Source organism: Thunnus thynnus, chromosome 16 (genome assembly GCF_963924715.1).
Source record: "Thunnus thynnus chromosome 16, fThuThy2.1, whole genome shotgun sequence".
Lineage (NCBI taxonomy): Eukaryota > Metazoa > Chordata > Actinopteri > Scombriformes > Scombridae > Thunnus > Thunnus thynnus.
The window spans coordinates 17918843-17936985 of record NC_089532.1 but is presented as its reverse complement, the minus strand read 5'-3'; the positions used below and the strand labels follow the sequence as shown (position 1 = coordinate 17936985).

The window sequence follows — 18143 nt, the reverse complement described above, 5'->3', positions numbered from 1 at the left end:
GTATTCACAGCTAAGGCGGGAGTTTATGAAATCTCCTCCTGGGATTGGACAAAACGCGCCCACAGTTCACCAATCAGGCTGCGTTATTTATTGGAAGTCTCCCATGTGGCGAATGACAAGCCTCAGATTCTATTAAAACCCGCCCACAGCTAATACATCTATGTAAAGGAGAGGAATGCCGAGTCCTCTTCTGCTGGCCGCTGTCCTACCTGCGGAGTTGGTCAAAACAAGTCTACTTGACACCTGACAGCATTTCCACCATGGCGTCAACAGCCTTAAGATCAGTGATAAAGAGAAAGGTAAGATTTTTTATTTTTATTTTTATTCTTAACCTTTTAAAATTTTTTCAGTTGCAAATGACGCAGGAAGGTTTGACAGTTCACATGCTGTTTAAAACTGCCAGGAGTCATGTACTGCAGGATTTTAGGTCTGCACTGATTTGACATTACAGACTGATTTATTAGCCTAAGTTGTTTCCTCTCTTCAGAAGGATTTTCATGCATGTTCAAATCCTATTAGCTGGCTGCTGGTAGAAAAGGCACTACCCCCCAAATCCCCCCATGAGCTGATTTATTGTTAGAAGCAAGTTAAAATCAGTTATTCTGTATGTGCATTTGTAGCTACATTTAATCACTAAAAAAACTTATTCCTGTGCACCTGCTGACTGGACTGCATTCATTCCTCCAGTCCACTCCAGTCAGTTTGGCTCTGTTCCCTTCTGGTCTTTTCAGCAACTCTTTGTAGTTGCTCATTAATCTTATCAGGTTGCAACTGGAAACAACTGGTTGTGTGCATTAACCAAACCTACCATTATAGTTTTTTGAAAGCTAGATATAATGATTTGCATTTGATGACATCATATAGAGCTGCAACTAACAGTTATGTTATATATTAGTTAATATATAATATATAAACTAAACTAATACATTAGTTATATTATCAGTTAATCTGTTAATTGATATTCTTGATTGATTGGTTGTTTGGCCTATAAAATGTCAACGGTGAAAATTGTCAATTCCTGTTTCCCAAAGCCCAAGATGCAACCTAAAATGTCTTGTTTTGTCCCGACCAACAGTCCACAATCCAAAGATATTCATTTTACTATCACAGAAGACTAAAGAAACCAGGAAATATTTACATTTGAGAAACTGGAACCAGAGAAAATGACTGCAAGAAAATTACTCAAAGGGATTAGTCAGTCAACTAATTGATTAATCAACTAATTGTTGCAGCTCTGATATCACACTTTCTACCATTTTTCTTTTTAAGGTCCCACTTAAAGTTGGCCGCATGTGCTACTCCTCCTCAGTGGTGAGTTCAAAACTTCATTCATTATCAGCCTGTTATTACACCTGATGTCAAATGTCATAAATGGATTATTAACCTGCAGATGTGATGTAACATCTGTCCTCACAGCCCACCACCAAGCTGTTCATTGATGGGAAGTTTGTTGAATCCAAGACTTCACAATGGCTGGATATTCACAATCCTGTAAGTATTTCACTTGGCCTGCATCTCTAAACACAGAGCATTTTTTCTCCCTGACATCCATATTTGTGGTGTTTTAGGTTCATGATGCTCTGGCCTTGACATGGCTCATACTGTAGGACCAAAGTCTGTGGAGTTGCTTAACATGTTACGTGTGGTTGAACATATTACAGCAGCTTTTAGTAAATTGCAAATTTATATTTCATCTCTCTGAATGAAAAACCTAATTTAAAGAGTAAAATAAATCAATATTCTTTAAACCTCAGTGACACTTTGATAACCATGTCATAACCTAACAATCATAAATGTTTCCTCTGGGATTGAATGTGAAAATCCTGATATTTGTGTCTGATAAGCTCTGACCTGCAGATTCATGAAAGCTCTTCCATCTCAGTTAAACATGTAACGGATTCACTGGTTACCCAACACATACTGGATTTAAACAGCCCCTGCTAATTAAAAAATAATTAATCTTTAGATTCTTTTCTCCTCTGTAGGCTACCAATGAGGTAATTGCTCGTGTACCTAAAGCCACTCAGGAGGAGATGTTGGCTGCTGTAGACTCCTGCTCCAGAGCCTTTCACACCTGGTCTGAGACCTCCATCTTGGCTCGGCAACAGATCTTCCTGCGCTATCAGCAGCTTATCAAGGACAACATTGTAAGTCAAAGGGTCAGAAAGTGTAAGGTGAAACTGAAAACAAGAGCTTACTGTTCAGCACTGTCCAACTGCTTTAATAGCATGCCATTATTTTTTGCAAGTCACTTCTTTTAAACCTTTCCACATTAGTTCACAGCCTTCTATTTATATCTGTTAATGAGACTCTAGTTCAAATTATATCAAACCTAAAGCTGAAAACAGAACTGATGTGACAGTTGTCTTGTATTGCAGAAAGAACTTGCCAAGGCCATCACAGTGGAACAGGGCAAGACCCTTGCAGATGCAGAGGGGGATGTGTTCAGAGGATTGCGTAAGTTTCTCACACACACACACACGTGTGCACACACTTACCTTTATACCCTTCTATGTTACATATGTTTTTACTTTGTGGCTGCAGAAATGGTTAATGAGTTATACTAGCTCTGTGTATGATTTGGTAAACTAGAGCAAAGGGCGGTTTACTCTTACCTTGCAAGTCAGCTGGATTCACAAGATCATGCAAGAGATCTTGTCAGGCTTCGAGTTTGTGCTTGTGGTTGGACCACCAGTGGTTTGGACCAATCAGCGTCCTAGAACTATCGGCAGCTACGGGCGTGGTTTAGGTGTTACGACAGCGAGAAGCGATAGCCCGAGATAGACAGTGATGCCTGCCCTTTTCCGAACAGTTTTCTAAGGACATCTCAGATGGTTCTGTGTAACAAACCATCTTGCGTGTCAGGTTAGGTTTACTCCATGAGCCCTTTATATGACAGCTACTAATCATTATGTCACCTTATGAGCTGTTCTTTTTTTACCTTTCACCCACATTTTAAGAGGGGATAACATTTTTTTTTAAACAGACGACAATATCTGACTTAGCTTTCTTTCTCCATTAATGTCAGCCAATACTGATTGTAATTCTTTTAAGTATTTTTTGAGCAAATAATGAATTATTATTATTATTATTATTATTATTATTATTATTATTATTATTATTATTATTATTATTATTGTCAGGGATAGCACTTATAAAAACAAATTAAGGACACGGTCATGTACATTGCGGTCTCTGTTGGAGAGTTTGTAATAATCCCACACTGAACAGTTCTTTCATTGCTTGACATATCTGCAACAAACAAGACAAAAGAAAACTTGTGCATTATTTATTGGGTTTAAATGTTCTTTGCAGAGGTTGTGGAGCATTCCTGCAGCATCACCTCTCTGATGCTCGGTGAAACCCTGCCCTCCATCACTAAGGACATGGACACCTACACCTACCGCCTGCCCCTTGGGGTGTGTGCCGGTATCGCCCCCTTCAACTTCCCTGCCATGATCCCTCTGTGGATGTTCCCCATGGGCATGGTGTGTGGCAACACATACCTGCTGAAGCCATCAGAGCGGGTGCCAACCTGCGCCATGCTGCTGGCCAAGATGCTGCAGGATGCTGGTGCTCCAGATGGGACGCTCAACATCATCCACGGACAACATGATGGTGAGAGTTGCTCTCTTTTACCTGCAGCTAGTAATTGTTAGAACGTGAAGAAGACAGTGACTGTGTAATGCTAGGACCGGGACTGGGACTCTCTGTGGTGCCATCTATCTACTAAAGGAAGGAATCTTTTTCTGTATGTATGTCCTTTGCGTATCTTCTGAAGCATTCATCTGCTCAACTCTGCACTTGGAGGGTGTATGGCTGGGGACCCAAGGGACTGCATTGTCGAATTTGGTGCAATTTGGACACGTGATACGTTTAATTAACAAGCAAGCCGCTCAGCTCTGTGCAGGGGCAGGGCGGAGCTTCAGAGCTCTGCTGACTGACTCCAGCATATCAGGAAGAGACCAAAGATGAGGCGTGACACGAGTCAGAGAAAAGTGCTATAAAAAGAGAAAAGTCGACAGTGAAAACAGAGCTTTTAATCAAGAATAGACTCTGACCCCGTGTCTACACAGAAAGTGTAGCGTTAGCAGCACGTTTAGCAGATCAGCAGTGAGTGACTACACAGGAGGTGTTCAGGTACATTGTTGAGCGAAGGCGAAGGTCACCTGCATTTTGGAAGTGCTCAGAGCTCAATACACAATGACTGTAGTTATGTGCGTAAAATGAAGGAAATACTTCCCATGGGCAGTTCAAAACCAGTTTGTCTCATATGCCCCGAGACCGTGGTGATTGTGAAGCACCACTACAGACAAAGCACAAATCTTTGGAGCAAACATACCCACTCAGATCTGAGCTGAAGGCACAGAAAATAAGAATTTTAGGCTACTTGAAATGAGAAAGAACATTTATTTAGTATTAGAGTACTTATTATTTATAACGTCTGTGTATAATTGAATGTTAGTTTCTTTCATGTTGATGTTTATACTCATTCACACCTCACATCAACTGTATTAATTTTTCTATACATTGAAATAGTGGGCGGAGGCCAAGCAATTACCAGTTCTGAACAGGCACGTTTTGAACAGGCACTGCACTAGCGAGCCAAATTCATGGAAACATCTGAGATCAGGACATGTCCGCTTGATAATTACACAATGCACAGAATCCCAGGTGCCACGAAAACAAATTATTTTTTTGAATCATTTGTACGTCTTAGTTATATAGTGAACTTGTGTTTCCTCTGACATTTAGCTGATAAAAGCAAATCAATTTCAACTTGATTGGCTGCCATTTTATACTAAGTTTATATTCTGATGTTTTTTATTATTAAAAAAATGCATTTCAGTTCATATAAAGTCAATTTCAATTTCATCAATTTCAAGAAAAAATGTATACGTGTTTATAAGTCCCTATTTCATTGATTTTTCAAGCTGAGAGTAGATGAATACATGAAAAAGCAAACTCATTTTAACATTCACAAGCCTATACTTAGCAAATGTTCTATATTTTTACTTCATAACTGACCAAAACCCTTAAAATCGATCACTAATAAAACTGTCATTGCCAGGGATAATTGCATGACATTCTGTTGTAATGCAATACCACACAGTATTAGACATATTAATGGTTATCGATTACTGCCTGACTAACGGAAGTTCATTCAGTTTTTATGACTGTCTTTCTGTTGCAGCTGTGAATTTCATCTGTGACCACCCAGCCATCAAGGCAATCAGCTTTGTTGGCTCAAATCAAGCGGGAGAGTATATTTACGAGAGGGGCTCTAAACATGGAAAGAGGGTCCAGTCGAACATGGTAAGTGTTTCCTGCAACACAGGAGGAATGTATGAAACTTTCTGATAATGTCCACAAGATGGCAGCATTGGTCAACAGATTCTTGTTGTGTTTTTGAGCCTCATCGCTCCTCCTCACTGCCAGCTGTACAGATTAGATGAAGTGCAAAACAGAGATTGCAGCTGCGCATCACTGTTGAAGGGTTTGACTGAGAAAAATGAGTGTTAACATGTAGTTATCTTCATTTGTGTCCATCAATCTTCTGTCATACGGCTACAATGTGGAGCAAGTTTACTATATAACATTTGTATAATTCCCTGATATTATGTTCTCATTTGTGACTAACCAGTTGCTGTAATGTGGACATCAAACTGCACAAGCGTAACCACTTCTCGTGTACTGTAGGGAGCCAAGAACCATGGTGTGGTGATGCCTGATGCCAACAAAGAGAACACACTGAACCAGCTTGTGGGTGCAGCATTTGGGGCAGCAGGACAGCGCTGCATGGCTCTTTCTACAGCCATCCTGGTGGGTGAGGCGCGGAACTGGCTGCCGGAACTGGTAGAGCGTACCAAAGCTCTGCGCGTCAATGCAGGTACCGCGCCCCGTCACCCCACCCTTCACCTCTGACTCTCCTGAGCCCCTGTTCCCTGAGGGCCTTTGGTTTAGTCATCTCGGGCCACCCACGCCGTCCTAACCACACCTCTCGCCTTTTTGCCCTGTTGTAACTTCACATTGGAGTCAGCTGAAAGAGAGGGCTTGTTGAGTCAGCCATGCTGCAAATTTGTGGCCAGATCTGCGGCTCAGACCTAAATAGCGGTTCAGAACATCGAATCCTTTGAGAAAGGAAAGAGATGTGGAGCAAAATGGAGAATGATTCTTCCCTGTTTGCAGTGATATGGACTTTAATTTGTGTAGTGCACAGGAAACCCATAAGTACCCACTTTTGAGGGAGTGCCTCAGGGTGCCCCTCATCCTGGCTTTTGCGTGTTGGTGGGTAAAGAAGTATTTGATTGCTGGTGCCCATATAGTGTGCTCACATCATGTGAGTGCCATTGTATGTAACCTTATATCTGTTTGTTTTCGGGGCCCCTGCTAGGAGACCAGCCTGGTGCAGATGTGGGGCCTCTGATCACTCCGCAGGCCAAGGAGAGAGTCTGCAGTCTGATCCAGAGTGGCGTGAATGAGGGAGCGAAGCTGCTCCTTGATGGCCGAAGCGTCAAGGTTAAGGGTTACGAGAACGGCAACTTTGTGGGTCCTACCATCCTCAGCAATGTCACGGTATGTGGGTTTGTGTCTTTAAGTGTTCACATTAAAAACGTATTTGCATCTGAGCTCCATTTTAAAAACTCTAAAACTAAACTACCAGTAAGGTTTTCTGTTTCTTTTGTGCCCTCACAGCCTGAGATGAAGTGCTACACAGAAGAGATCTTCGGGCCTGTGTTGGTTGTTCTCGAGGCAGAAACTCTAGATGATGCTATCAATTTGGTCAATAGCAACCCCTATGGCAACGGCACAGCTATCTTTACCACAAATGGTGCCACTGCACGCAAATACACTCACGAAGTGGACGTGGGCCAGGTGAGTGGCTGCAGCCTCCAAATGTCTTCCTCTGTTTTGGGAGAAAGGAGACATTCACATCTTTATGTAATGTCTATACAGCATCTCATGCAAGGGAGCACATCACATTTCTATTTGAAAACCTTCACACACATTAAAAAAATTATTTTCCATGTCAAGTATAGCCTTGTTTGCCCCTGACCAAAAATACACACCTTCGGCAACCCCCTTCCCTCCACTTCCCCCCTAGTCAAGACTACAAATAGCTATAGCAAATAAGTGTCCGTTCAATCTAAACAGGGGGACATAAAAACATTTTTCCAGGTAGTATTCGAGGAGGGGAAATCTTAAACGCAAAAGGGATTCCGAGGGTCCTGTTCAACGTTTAATGCATAAATATATGGCCAGCGTTTAACCTGTTTGTTTGCCTATGGAGCCTGGTTATGCCCTGTGTTTGCTGTTCACATGTCGGGGAATGCTGTGCAGGCCATGTGCTGTACTCCTCTCCAAACCTCGGTGCAACAAACATCTGCTTTTCTTTTTTTTTCTTCTTTCTCTCCTCCCTGCACCTTTGCCAAAAGGCTTTATTTTGTCCAAACTTATTCCCGCTGTTTCAAACATTGTAAACCAACCGTACCATGTCTGTATTGCCTTCATAACAAAATGTTTTATTTAGTTTTTCTTCCCTTTCATAATAGTATGCTATGCTTTCAGAACTGCAAATCTAAACCGCAGGTTTAGCTTAGTTTAGTGCTATCATGTACAGTTTTATGCAAAGGTTTGGCCACCCTTTGACCAATAACATATTTTGGTGATTTTTTTTAATTGAAAAGATGTAAACACTGCCTCTCTAGGATGTGGGACATAAACACAATGTTGTCAGCAAACATTGATGCATAGTTACTTTTTATGTCATAAATGGAACACAAATAAAAACATCATTGTGGTATCAGTTTGGGCAACCTACAAAGTCAGTACTTGGTAACACCCCCTCTGGCAGATATCACAACTGGCAAACACTTTTTGTAGTCAGCTAAAAGTCTTTCAACTCTTGTATTTGGGATCTTCTTCCATTCTTTGTTGCAAAAGACATATAGTTCTGCAATATTCTTGGGCTGTCTTGCGTGCACAGCTCTTTTAAGATCTACCCACGGATTTTCAATTATGTTTAAGTCAGGGGACTGTGAGGAACAATCCAAAACCTTCAGTTTGTGTCTTGAGGTAGCCCATGGTGGATTTCGAGGTATGTTTAGGATCGTTATCCTGTTGTAGAAGGCATCCTTTCATCAGCTTCAGCTTTTTTGAAGACAGTGTGATGTTTGCCTCCAGAATTTGCTGGAATCCATTCCCTCCACCTATGCAATGTTTCCTTTGCCACTGGCTGCCACAAAAACCCCAAAGCATGATGGATCCACAGCCATGCTTAACAGCTGGCAAGGTGTTTCATGAAATGCTGCTCCTTTTTTCTCCCTTTCTTCACCTTTGCTGATTTGTGGCCAAAACATCATCAGTCTACAGGACTTGTTTCCAAAACACATCAGGCGTCTGTAGATGTTCTGTTGCATACTTCTGATGTTCGGTTTTATGATGAGGATGCAGCTAAGGTTTTCTTCTATTGACTCTTCCATGAAGGTCTTGTTAGTGCAAGCATCGCTGCACAGTGGAGCAGTGCACCACCACTCCTGAGTCTGTTAAATCTTCCTGCAAACTTTTGCACCAGCCACGTTTTTTTTATTTTTGTTCAGTTTAAGACCTAAAAAGTGACTATGCATTGTTTGCTGAAAATATTGTTTTATGTTCCACATCCCAGAGAGGCTGTTTACATCTTTTCAATTTAAAAAAATCACCAAAACATGTTATTGTTAGGGGTTGCCCAAACCTTTCCATAAAACTGTGAGCTTGTTTTTTAAACAGCATGGATGTACCACATCTTTCATCAGCCACATCTTAACTCATCCTAGCAATTTAGGATTCCAGGGAATTGTTTTACAGAGGTCTCACTTCTGGAAATGAAAGGGAAAATATTTGTTTTCTGCAGGTCGGAGTAAATGTTCCCATCCCTGTTCCACTGCCTATGTTCTCCTTTACTGGGTCAAGAGGATCTTTCAGAGGCGACATGAACTTCTACGGAAAACAAGTGTGTAATCAAACAAACGTATCCTATTCTTTCAAGTAAAACAAAATCAGAGATGTAGAAGTCTTGATGTAAATGTTTTTTATTTACTCTCTCCAGGGCATCCAGTTCTACACACAGATCAAAACTGTAACCTCACAGTGGAAAGCTGAAGATGCTACCCTGAAAAGTCCTGCAGTCACCATGCCGACTATGGGACGCTAGTTCCATAGTCTGTTGATCAGCCCAATTCACCAGAAGATACCTGTCCTCCACATACAAAACAGACTTGTGTTTAATGTGAATAGATCATAAATACTAGTTATTAAATATTTCCCCTTTATAAAGACTTTACTAATTTTGTAATGTGTGTGTATATATATAGACACTGTGAATGTAAACCCACTATGGCCAAGATTTTAACAATGCAAACAACCTGTGTACAGCCAAGGGACTGTTGCTTGGAAAAATGCTATTCTTCTACTACAACGCTTGTATTGACACTCTTGTGTATTTATTACAGTGTACTGTATATAATCCCCATGAGTGTAAAGTTTAACAAATGAAGGTTACCCTGGACTCACTGCATTGTGTTCCACTTATTCACCATCCACTGATATTGCATATACAGCTGGTGACAAATTAGAGGAAAAACTGGTACAGGTTTGAATGCTTGACCCCTACAGTGAGGGGATCTGGTGGCTCTGTAATGCTTTGGGGGGAATTTTGCTGGCACGGTTTGGGTCCACTTGTCCCCTTAGAGGGAAGGGTCACTGCAAATCAATACAAAGTTGTTGAGTCATCACCTCTATCCTATGATGAAACATTTCTATAGTGATGGGAGTGGTCTCTTTCAGGATGACAATGCCCCAATTCACAGGGCATGAGGGGTCACTGAATGGTTTGATGAGTATGATGATGTGAATCATATGCTATGGCCTTCACAGTCACCAGATCTCAACCCAGGTGAACATCAATGGGAGATTTTGGACTGATGTGTTAAGACAGTGCTCTCCAGCACCATCATGAAAACACCAAATGAGGGAATATATTTTTGAAGAATGGTGTTCATCCCTCCAGTAGAGTTCAAGACACTTGTAGAATCAATGCCAAGGCTGAGGAACATCCCACAGCATAACAGGGCTACCAGTTCCCCTCACTGCAGGGGTCAAGCATTCAGACCTGTACCAGTTTTTCCTTTAATTTGTCACCCATCTGTGTATATTTTGGTATCAACTTTGTGTTCAGAGTGTAGTTTTGAATTTAGGGAATGGATCCTTTAAATGGGCTGTGACAGAATTCAAACAACCTTGACGTGTGAAAGAGAGCACTCACAAGCCATATATACATGCATCATAAGACATTTATAGTAAACACAAACATCTTGTATTCTACTACACACATAATTGTATTCTACTACACACATAATTGACACTCTGTGTGAAGAGTACAAAGCAGAGGCAAACAAAACATGTGGCGAAAAACATCATCAGTCTACAGGACTTGTTTCCAAAACACATCAGGCGTCTGTAGATGTTCTGTTGCATACTTCTGATGTTGGGTTTTATGATGAGGATGAAGGTAAGGTTTTCTTCTACTGACTCTTCCATGAAGGTCTTGTTAGTGCAAGCATCACTGCACAGTGGAGCAGTGCACCACCACTTCTGAGTCTGTTAAATCTTCCTGTAGGTTTTTGCAGTCACATGGGGGTTGTGTTTTGCCTTTCTGATCAGCATACAAAGTTATCTCCCAGAATTTCCCACAGTTCCCCTAAATTGCCATCTCTTAATTACATTTTGCACTGTGGAAACTGCAAGCTGAAAACACTTCGCTGTCTTCTTGTAGCCTTCCCCTGCATTGTGGACATTGATAACTTATATTTTCAGTCTTAAACAGCTGCTTAGAGGAACTCATGGTTGCTGAGTGTTTGCACAAGGTTTGAAGAGTGAGAGTATTTGTAAAGTTTGACAATGACAATTGTTGACATGCCTCAGGACTAATGAGCTGATTAAGATCTGAGACCTTGTAAAAAGAAACTGAGACTTTGTAACTCTTAAGGTGCCCAAACTTTTGCACCAGCCACGTTTTTTGTTTTTGTTCAGTTTATAACCTAAAAAGTGACTGCATTGTTTGCTGAAAACATTGTTTTATGTTCCACATCCCAGAGAGGCTGTTTACATCTTTTCAATTTAAAAAAATCACCAAAACATGTTATTGTTAGGGGTTGCCCAAACCTTTCCATAAAACTGTGAGCTTGTTTTTTAAACAGCACGGATGTACTACATCTTTCATCAGCCACATCTTAACTCATCCTAGCAATTTAGGATTCCAGGGAATTGTTTTACAAAGGTCTCACTTTCGGAAATGAAGGGAAAATATTTGTTTTCTGCAGGTCGGAGTAAATGTTCCCATCCCTGTTCCACTGCCTATGTTCTCCTTTACTGGGTCACGAGGATCTTTCAGAGGCGACATGAACTTCTACGGAAAACAAGTGTGTAATCAAACAATATCTTTTTGAAGAATGGCGTTCATCCCTCCAGTAGGGTTCAAGACACTTGTAGAATCAATGCCAAGGCTGAGGAACATCCCACAGCAAAACAAGGCTACCAGTTCCCCTCACTGCAGGGGTCATGGATTCAGACCTGTACCAGTTTTTCCTTTAATTTGTCACCCATCTGTATATATTTTGGTATCAACTTTGTGTTCAGAGTGTAGTTTTGAATTTAGGGAATGGATCCTTTAAATGGGCTGTGACAGAATTCAAACAACCTTGACGTGTGAAAGAGAGCACTCACAAGCCATATATACATGCATCATAAGACATTTATAGTAAACACAAACATCTTGTATTCTACTACACACATAATTGACACTCTGTGTGAAGAGTACAAAGCAGAGGCAAACAATCCAGAGTGCGATGTACAATGTAGAGGCCACACGGAGGTCATGTGGTGTTTATATCTGGCAGACTGTTTGGGTTCAAGGGCAGCAAGGACTCAGGCGCCTGGGTGATGAAGGTTGCTGGGGAGAGCTCCTCTCTAATTCTGGAAAGTAGTCATCATTATGCAGCGTTAAAATGCAACTGTCTGATAAATCACATGTAGACACTCATGTTCTCACAGCCAATGCTTTTTCAGCTAAACACGGAATGTGGGACCAATAAATCTGCAGCAGCTTCATAATTGCAAGGATGAGGTACAACTTTTATGCTCATACATTCCTTTAGTGTCTTACCCGGCAGCATCACTGTCAATAAGGTTCTTCTTCTCAGAAGAGGCAGACAACACCAGATGTTGACTGGCGTTCCTATCAAGAAGATGCAGAGTTGCAGTTAAATACAGAACCTCGTAGTGAAAAGCCATGTTTTAACACACTGGTGTGTCTATTCACTCAGGCCTGCAGCCTGTCTTGGAGAGAGGTTACTCTGGGTCAACACAATGCGCATAGACTTGGATGATGCTAACTGACTCGCTTGGGTCGCCAAATGTTATGTATTCTGCTGGACTAGGTGCCAGACCGCTGTTAACATGAATATACATCTCTAGTCTGCCATACCCCCATACATCCAGATCCCCTGCACACTCCTTTCTGAAAATCATGTTACCAGCTGCTCTCTGACCACAAGTGTTCAAAGAACAAAATAAACTCCTAGGGCACGTGAAGAGGGGCCAATAGGCTGAAAGCAAATCGACGTGACCAGATGTTTGTTTCCAAGCACATGACTCTGTGGCTGGGCCTATTTTTACTATTGTGCCCAGACTCTTTCTTCATTCTTTTTAAGCAGCTGGATGGAAAAGAAAATTGGTTAAAGCCTAACTGATGTTTTATGGTATCCTCTTCTGCTGAGAAAATGGCTGTTTAAAACATTAAAAAGAGGGAGGAGTCACCAGAAGTTCAGCCTGAACTACTGCTTGGTGTCACTGCACTTTGTTCTTCAGAGTTAATTGATCCTGAAGTTTCGGTCCATTTTCAGGGATTACGAGTGGATTGTAATTGTATTATCTAAAATGAAGTTAATGAGTGATGAACAAACAACCAGAAATTCTTTACTAAGTCAAAAATAACACAATTAACTGGTTTTAGTACCTTGCCATTTGTCCGTTCATTTTAGCAAAGAGAAGCCTAAGCACTTGTTCCTTCTGCTCCCAAGTGAGATCTGAAATTTCAACTTTACTGCCTGGTCGGTGCGTCCTGCAAAACAGGTGGATGATATCAAAATTAGCCTGAATCACTACGGTTGTACATACACAGGCGGTATCAAGGTGAACCATGATTGATGTTATGGTTTGTTGACCACTGAATGAGTTGCAGGTGACCTGGCGCCAATACAAGAGGAATTAAAAATATCACAAAGGCACACACAGTAGTACAAGTCATGGAAATGATGAGGAGAGGACCTACCACCTTGCAGCCGCCTCCATGTCTGAATAGACAGAGTTGGTACTGTGGGGGCTATTATGAAAGTTACGGATGGGTGGAAACTTAAGCCTTCCTGCTGTGGCCTCTCTTAGCCTCCAGCGATAAGCCTGTAGTGCCTCCTTTTTGTATTGCAGCCTGCTGGCCATGATCTTCTGCTTCACCTGAGCCAGCGCCTCATGGAAGAACTGCTCCAGCTCTGTGCGCTGCTCCACAATGGTGCTCGCTAGCTGCTTGATGTGCCCCAACTCCCTCTCCCGCATGGCAAGTACTTTCTGAAGCTTCTCCAACTCTACCTGGCTGGCCTGAGCCTGGGTGCTGACCAGGATCTTCTCCTTCTCCTCCTCCTCTCGCTTAGATTCCCTAGCTTTTAGTGCTAGGGCCTGCTCCAGGGATGCTACCTTTGCTTTCAGTTTAAATACCTCCTCTTTTTGGGCCTCCATCTGAGCTGCATTCTTCTTTACCATCATCTCAAATGTGTTCTGGGTGAGTAGACAGAAGAGCAAAGCAGTAAAACGGTTGACACCAAGCTCACACTGGAAAATCCTTTCATTTTCATGCCAATATTAAGATAGAACATAAACAGATATGTGCTTAAGTGTGTGCTGCTGAGTGATTGGCTAAAGCTTCAACAAGGCAGATTTACTCCCTTGACTTACTGTCATCATTAGAGTTAAGATTAATGCACCTAATATTTATTTGTCTTCTAGAACCAGTGCCAGAAACCTGCGAAGGAGAAGCCACTGAATTTGAACCCATGCATCAGTGGAAACTCGCCGCAACCACTGACCACTGAGAAGCTGGGTAGTAGTGAGAAGGGGAGGAGGGGGGTGGGGTGGGGGTTAGGAGCAGGACCACAAGCAAAATACACAGGGTCAGCACAAGTAAACAACACTAGGGGAAAAAACCACCTGAAATATACTGTATGTTCCTCATAACTGAAAGGATTGAAAATGACTATATGGAGATGAATGGTTTCTATCCAGGGACGGCCGGTGCCTAATAGTAACACTGCTGTTTGCTGTCCTATGGTTCAAACATACCTTGTCCAGTGCCAGGGAGGCATTTTCCTGAGCCAACGAGTCCGTCAATTTCTGCAGGTCCTCTGCCTCCTTTATGTGATATTTCAGTGTTTCATTGAGACGGACGTTCTCCTTGAACACAGAGCGTGAGGCATCGTCCAGCTGCCTGAATAGTTGTCAGTACAAACAAGTGAACCACAAAGAAATTTGTCTGCAATTATGATTTTTTTTTAAGACTGTCTATTATTCAAGTCAGTAAAGGCTTTGAGAAGATGAGCGGAGATTTGGATCTTACCATGTAAAGCATATCATGCATTTTTACTCTCAGTATCTTGGTTCTGATACATAAAATTTAATTATCAGTGTACTTTGGTTTTTAAGACAAGTCGAGTCTGTTCAAAATTAAATCAATTACTGACTCTAAGACCAAACCGGCAGGACCACACCAGAATCAATGTTGATGTTTTAAGAGCTGTAAAAAAAACAAACTAAACATGGCAGCAGCGAAATATACAGAACATCCTACGGCCTCAAAAGTAATAAACTATGGTCTTCCGCACACGCCATACACTCTCCTCCCTTCAAGATGTTCTGGGATGGATGAGGATGTGATCGTTGGCTTAGGTGACATACACCATCATGAACATGACGAATCAGTGCGGTCAAGAGAATAACGTTAGTTCTAATTATATATAGTTACATACATCTATACTTATATGACTAAATTATTTTTTCTTTGTGTTCCGACTACGTGAAGGTGCAGTTTAAAGAATAAAATTAGACTGTAAATTGACAGTGGAAACACACTCACACAATGGCTTCATTGTGGGCCTTCTCCACCACCAGGGCTATCGTTTGCTCAGCTTCCCTCTCCAGGCGAGCCTGCAGGGACATTTACACTTACTGTACTGTTCCACCTGGGACAATATCAGCTGCTAGTGTTTTCACCAACATCTTCCCTAATCTGTTCACGAAAAGGGGGGCAGATCTCCACAACTATCTATCTACTACTTATATCAGTGATTTCACCACATTACTAGTCATTATCATCCATATTGATCAGAGAAGGAACATTTTAGGTGACTCTTGAAGAATTGCAGATACCTTTTCTTTGAAGAATTTGTACTCCATTTTGTTTAGGGTTTCCCTGTGCTCCTTGTCAGCAATATCCATGCTTTCTCTAATCTACAAAATAGAAAAGTAATGGTTATTGGTACCATTTACACAACCTGACAAAACAACATAACCATTCTTAATTGGAAACATTTCATCCTGTGTTTTTTCCCTCACATCACTGAGCTCCTGCTCCATCTGAGCTTTCCTCTTCTGAAAGTCTTTAATTTTCTTCATTCCATCCTGTATCATGTTAAAATCACTGGATTTCTTTCTGAACAGTTCCTTCATCTCATTGATTTCGAGTGTGTAATCTTCAACCTGTTGAAACAGATCATATAATTAGACGCACAAAATGTAACATTCCACACATTAAATGCATGCTGACACTGAAAAAAAGGCATCCACCCATTTACATACAAGAGTAAGTTGCCCCAAAATTCCCATAACTGAGATCAGCTTGTCTCTGTTAGGGAAGAAGATTTTTGTCCCAAAGTTCACTCAGGCCATGTGTCTTTTGCTAGCCAACTTAAGCACAGATCAGTCAGTCTAAATACCTCAAGATGCTACTGTGGAAAAGCCAGTCTGAGCAAAGATGTGACAAAGCGACCAAAGTCACGAGAGACTAGCAAAACATGCACCCACAAACTTGTACATGATGACTAAATGAGGGGTTATCAACCATCAGATTACAACTTTAGGCCTAATTGTTATTCTTCAGATATCTTCAAAATATCCACCAGTGTAAAGTTAAAAGGGAATTGTGTTGCATGCGTCTGACTTTTCCCTCATGCTGTGCAGTAATTCCAGTTGGTAAAATCTTTATGGAATAATTATTTGGATGACTGAGTTTATCAGCACTTGAAGTTTCATCCTGTCTAAATCCTTAGACATAAACCAGGCATTCATGAGTGCCTTTGATGGGGTAGTTTCCATTAGCTAAGTCCATTTTCAAGATGAGCCATTTTATCACCTCGCAATGAGAAAAATGATGTAAGCCGCATGTCTTAAAGTCACATCTTTTGAGTCAACCACATGACAATATTTTTTTCCCCGTTACCGGACATATGTGACATACATGTCTAAAATAGAGATGTTTCATGTTGGTCTAGACCATGCCTCGTTTTTCTCCCTCAGAAGCTTATTGGACTCCATTTTACCAGCATGAAGTAAGAGATGGAAGATGAGAAACAGCTGCTAGCAAAAGAAGGAAAAGGGTTTTGTGCTTTTTTGTCAAGTAAAGCCACTTGAATTTTGTCATTTCAGTTTCATAGCTGGATCATAGCTATAAGCATCAGAGGTCAGTGAGAATAATAAGGATTCAACATAAGTTCCTTTGGTGTATGTTATGTAAGTAAAGCTGGTATTTTGGAGTTGAGATGTGTATGACATACGAGGTATGGTTAACAAGACCAGCAGTATGAATGCCTATTCCTTACCCAAGCACTTTCAAATTATGCTTTTTCCCACTGACAAAGTTTAAAATAACATTAGACCGTGTTACCCGGAATGTGAGGGTTTGTTGTTCTGTTTTATGGTGGCTTTGTTTGGTTGTTGTTTTCTTACATAATAAATATAATTACACAGAGGACAGCTGTTTAGACACAGTGCAGCACATTTTTGAGATGCTAAGTTACATGTTAAAAGTTGCGCACTGTAAATCACAGCAACATTCTGCTATGAAGAAACTCAACATGCTAGCTTGTACAAGTTTGGTGGGAAACACAAAAGCTCGAGTTGCATTTTTCTTGTGGCTGTTTGTTTTTTTGTTTTTTTTAAAGAACTCACCAGTTTGTTTCGCTCTTCACGTGCAAGCACCTCTCGACTCTTGAGGGTTTCTTGCAGCTTATTGATCTGTTAAAAATAGATGAACAGCTTGTTAAAACAATCTTATTTAATTGAATCTTATTCACACTTACAGCCTAACTTTACTTTCCGACCTTCTCCTCTTTCGCCGCATCTCGTTTCTGCAAAAAACCAGTTACGTCGATGCTGTCCTTCTCCGCGCGGTACAGTTGGTTAGTGAGCTCCTCGTTGGCGCGTGCTAACTTGCGGCAGGCCTCACGGTACTGCGCAAGGGACTGGTCGGTGACCTGTAACCTAAGCTCCCACAGGGCAGCGTTGGCCTTTGCTTTCTCGATATCCGACTCTTTGTCCGCTTTCGACTCCTGTTTGCCCTCTTTCTTTCCTTTCCTGTAGCAAAACAGAAAGTTTTAACGTCAATGTAGCTAATAAAATGAGTAAATTAGCGTTACGCACTCAACTTACCCGGCTTTCGCCCTCTTTACTTTGGCGACTTTCTTCTTCGGCATCACTGCGAGCTACTCAACGGCTAAAATACTAAAGGTAACAACAATGTGCTACTATGAAGAGAAGAAGTTGTACGGTAGGTTAATTACCCTGGGGGTTTTTTTTTACCGTTAACGGTAACGGCAGCAAGCTGCTGTGTCACCTGCTGTGACTGTTTGCTGTTGTTGTTGTTGTCACGGAGACGCTGTAACCGAGGAAACGGTCAAATTTCTCTGCTACAGGCTCGTTTGCAACGTATGGTAACGTTAGGTCTAGTACATAGACTGTAAATAACATAATAATACCAATATATTAATTTATATACAGTCTATGGT

General features: G+C 41.3%; 2 protein-coding genes across 2 annotated transcripts; one reads left to right on the top strand and one right to left on the bottom strand.

Moving 5' to 3' along the window:
- Nucleotides 1–143: 143 nt before the first annotated feature.
- Nucleotides 144–9552, top strand: aldh6a1 (aldehyde dehydrogenase 6 family, member A1). The gene is made up of 12 exons (XM_067613850.1): nt 144–299; nt 1270–1311; nt 1417–1491; nt 1986–2147; nt 2379–2457; nt 3316–3618; nt 5195–5316; nt 5701–5890; nt 6395–6576; nt 6697–6876; nt 8894–8992; nt 9089–9552. The coding sequence occupies exons 1-12, from the start codon at nt 261–263 to the stop codon at nt 9191–9193; spliced, it is 1578 nt and encodes a 525-aa protein (XP_067469951.1). The 5' UTR covers nt 144–260; the 3' UTR covers nt 9194–9552.
- A 2221-nt stretch (nt 9553–11773) lies between these two features.
- bbof1a (basal body orientation factor 1a) lies at nt 11774–17991 on the bottom strand. The gene is made up of 11 exons (XM_067613851.1): nt 17788–17991; nt 17460–17712; nt 17308–17373; nt 15697–15840; nt 15511–15591; nt 15218–15288; nt 14428–14572; nt 13370–13866; nt 13055–13159; nt 12203–12274; nt 11774–12012 (listed from the first exon to the last, which is right to left on the bottom strand). The coding sequence occupies exons 1-11, from the start codon at nt 17829–17831 to the stop codon at nt 11913–11915; spliced, it is 1578 nt and encodes a 525-aa protein (XP_067469952.1). The 5' UTR covers nt 17832–17991; the 3' UTR covers nt 11774–11912.
- Between the last annotated feature and the right edge of the window lie 152 nt (nt 17992–18143).

What these genes read in the sequence shown, in the direction of transcription:
- aldh6a1 (XM_067613850.1), top strand. Translation starts at nt 261, where the DNA reads ATGGCGTCAACAGCCTTAAGATCAGTGATAAAGAGAAAG. An exon ending in GGCTGGATATTCACAATCCT is followed by an intron (nt 1,492 to 1,985) that starts GTAAGTATTTCA and finishes TCTCCTCTGTAG; the next exon opens with GCTACCAATGAGGTAATTGC. An exon ending in CCATCCTCAGCAATGTCACG is followed by an intron (nt 6,577 to 6,696) that starts GTATGTGGGTTT and finishes GTGCCCTCACAG; the next exon opens with CCTGAGATGAAGTGCTACAC.
- bbof1a (XM_067613851.1), bottom strand. Translation starts at nt 17,831, where the DNA reads ATGCCGAAGAAGAAAGTCGCCAAAGTAAAGAGGGCGAAAGCCGG. An exon ending in ACAAATTCTTCAAAGAAAAG is followed by an intron (nt 15,289 to 15,510) that starts GTATCTGCAATT and finishes ATGTCCCTGCAG; the next exon opens with GCTCGCCTGGAGAGGGAAGC. An exon ending in CCTCCCTGGCACTGGACAAG is followed by an intron (nt 13,867 to 14,427) that starts GTATGTTTGAAC and finishes CTACTCACCCAG; the next exon opens with AACACATTTGAGATGATGGT.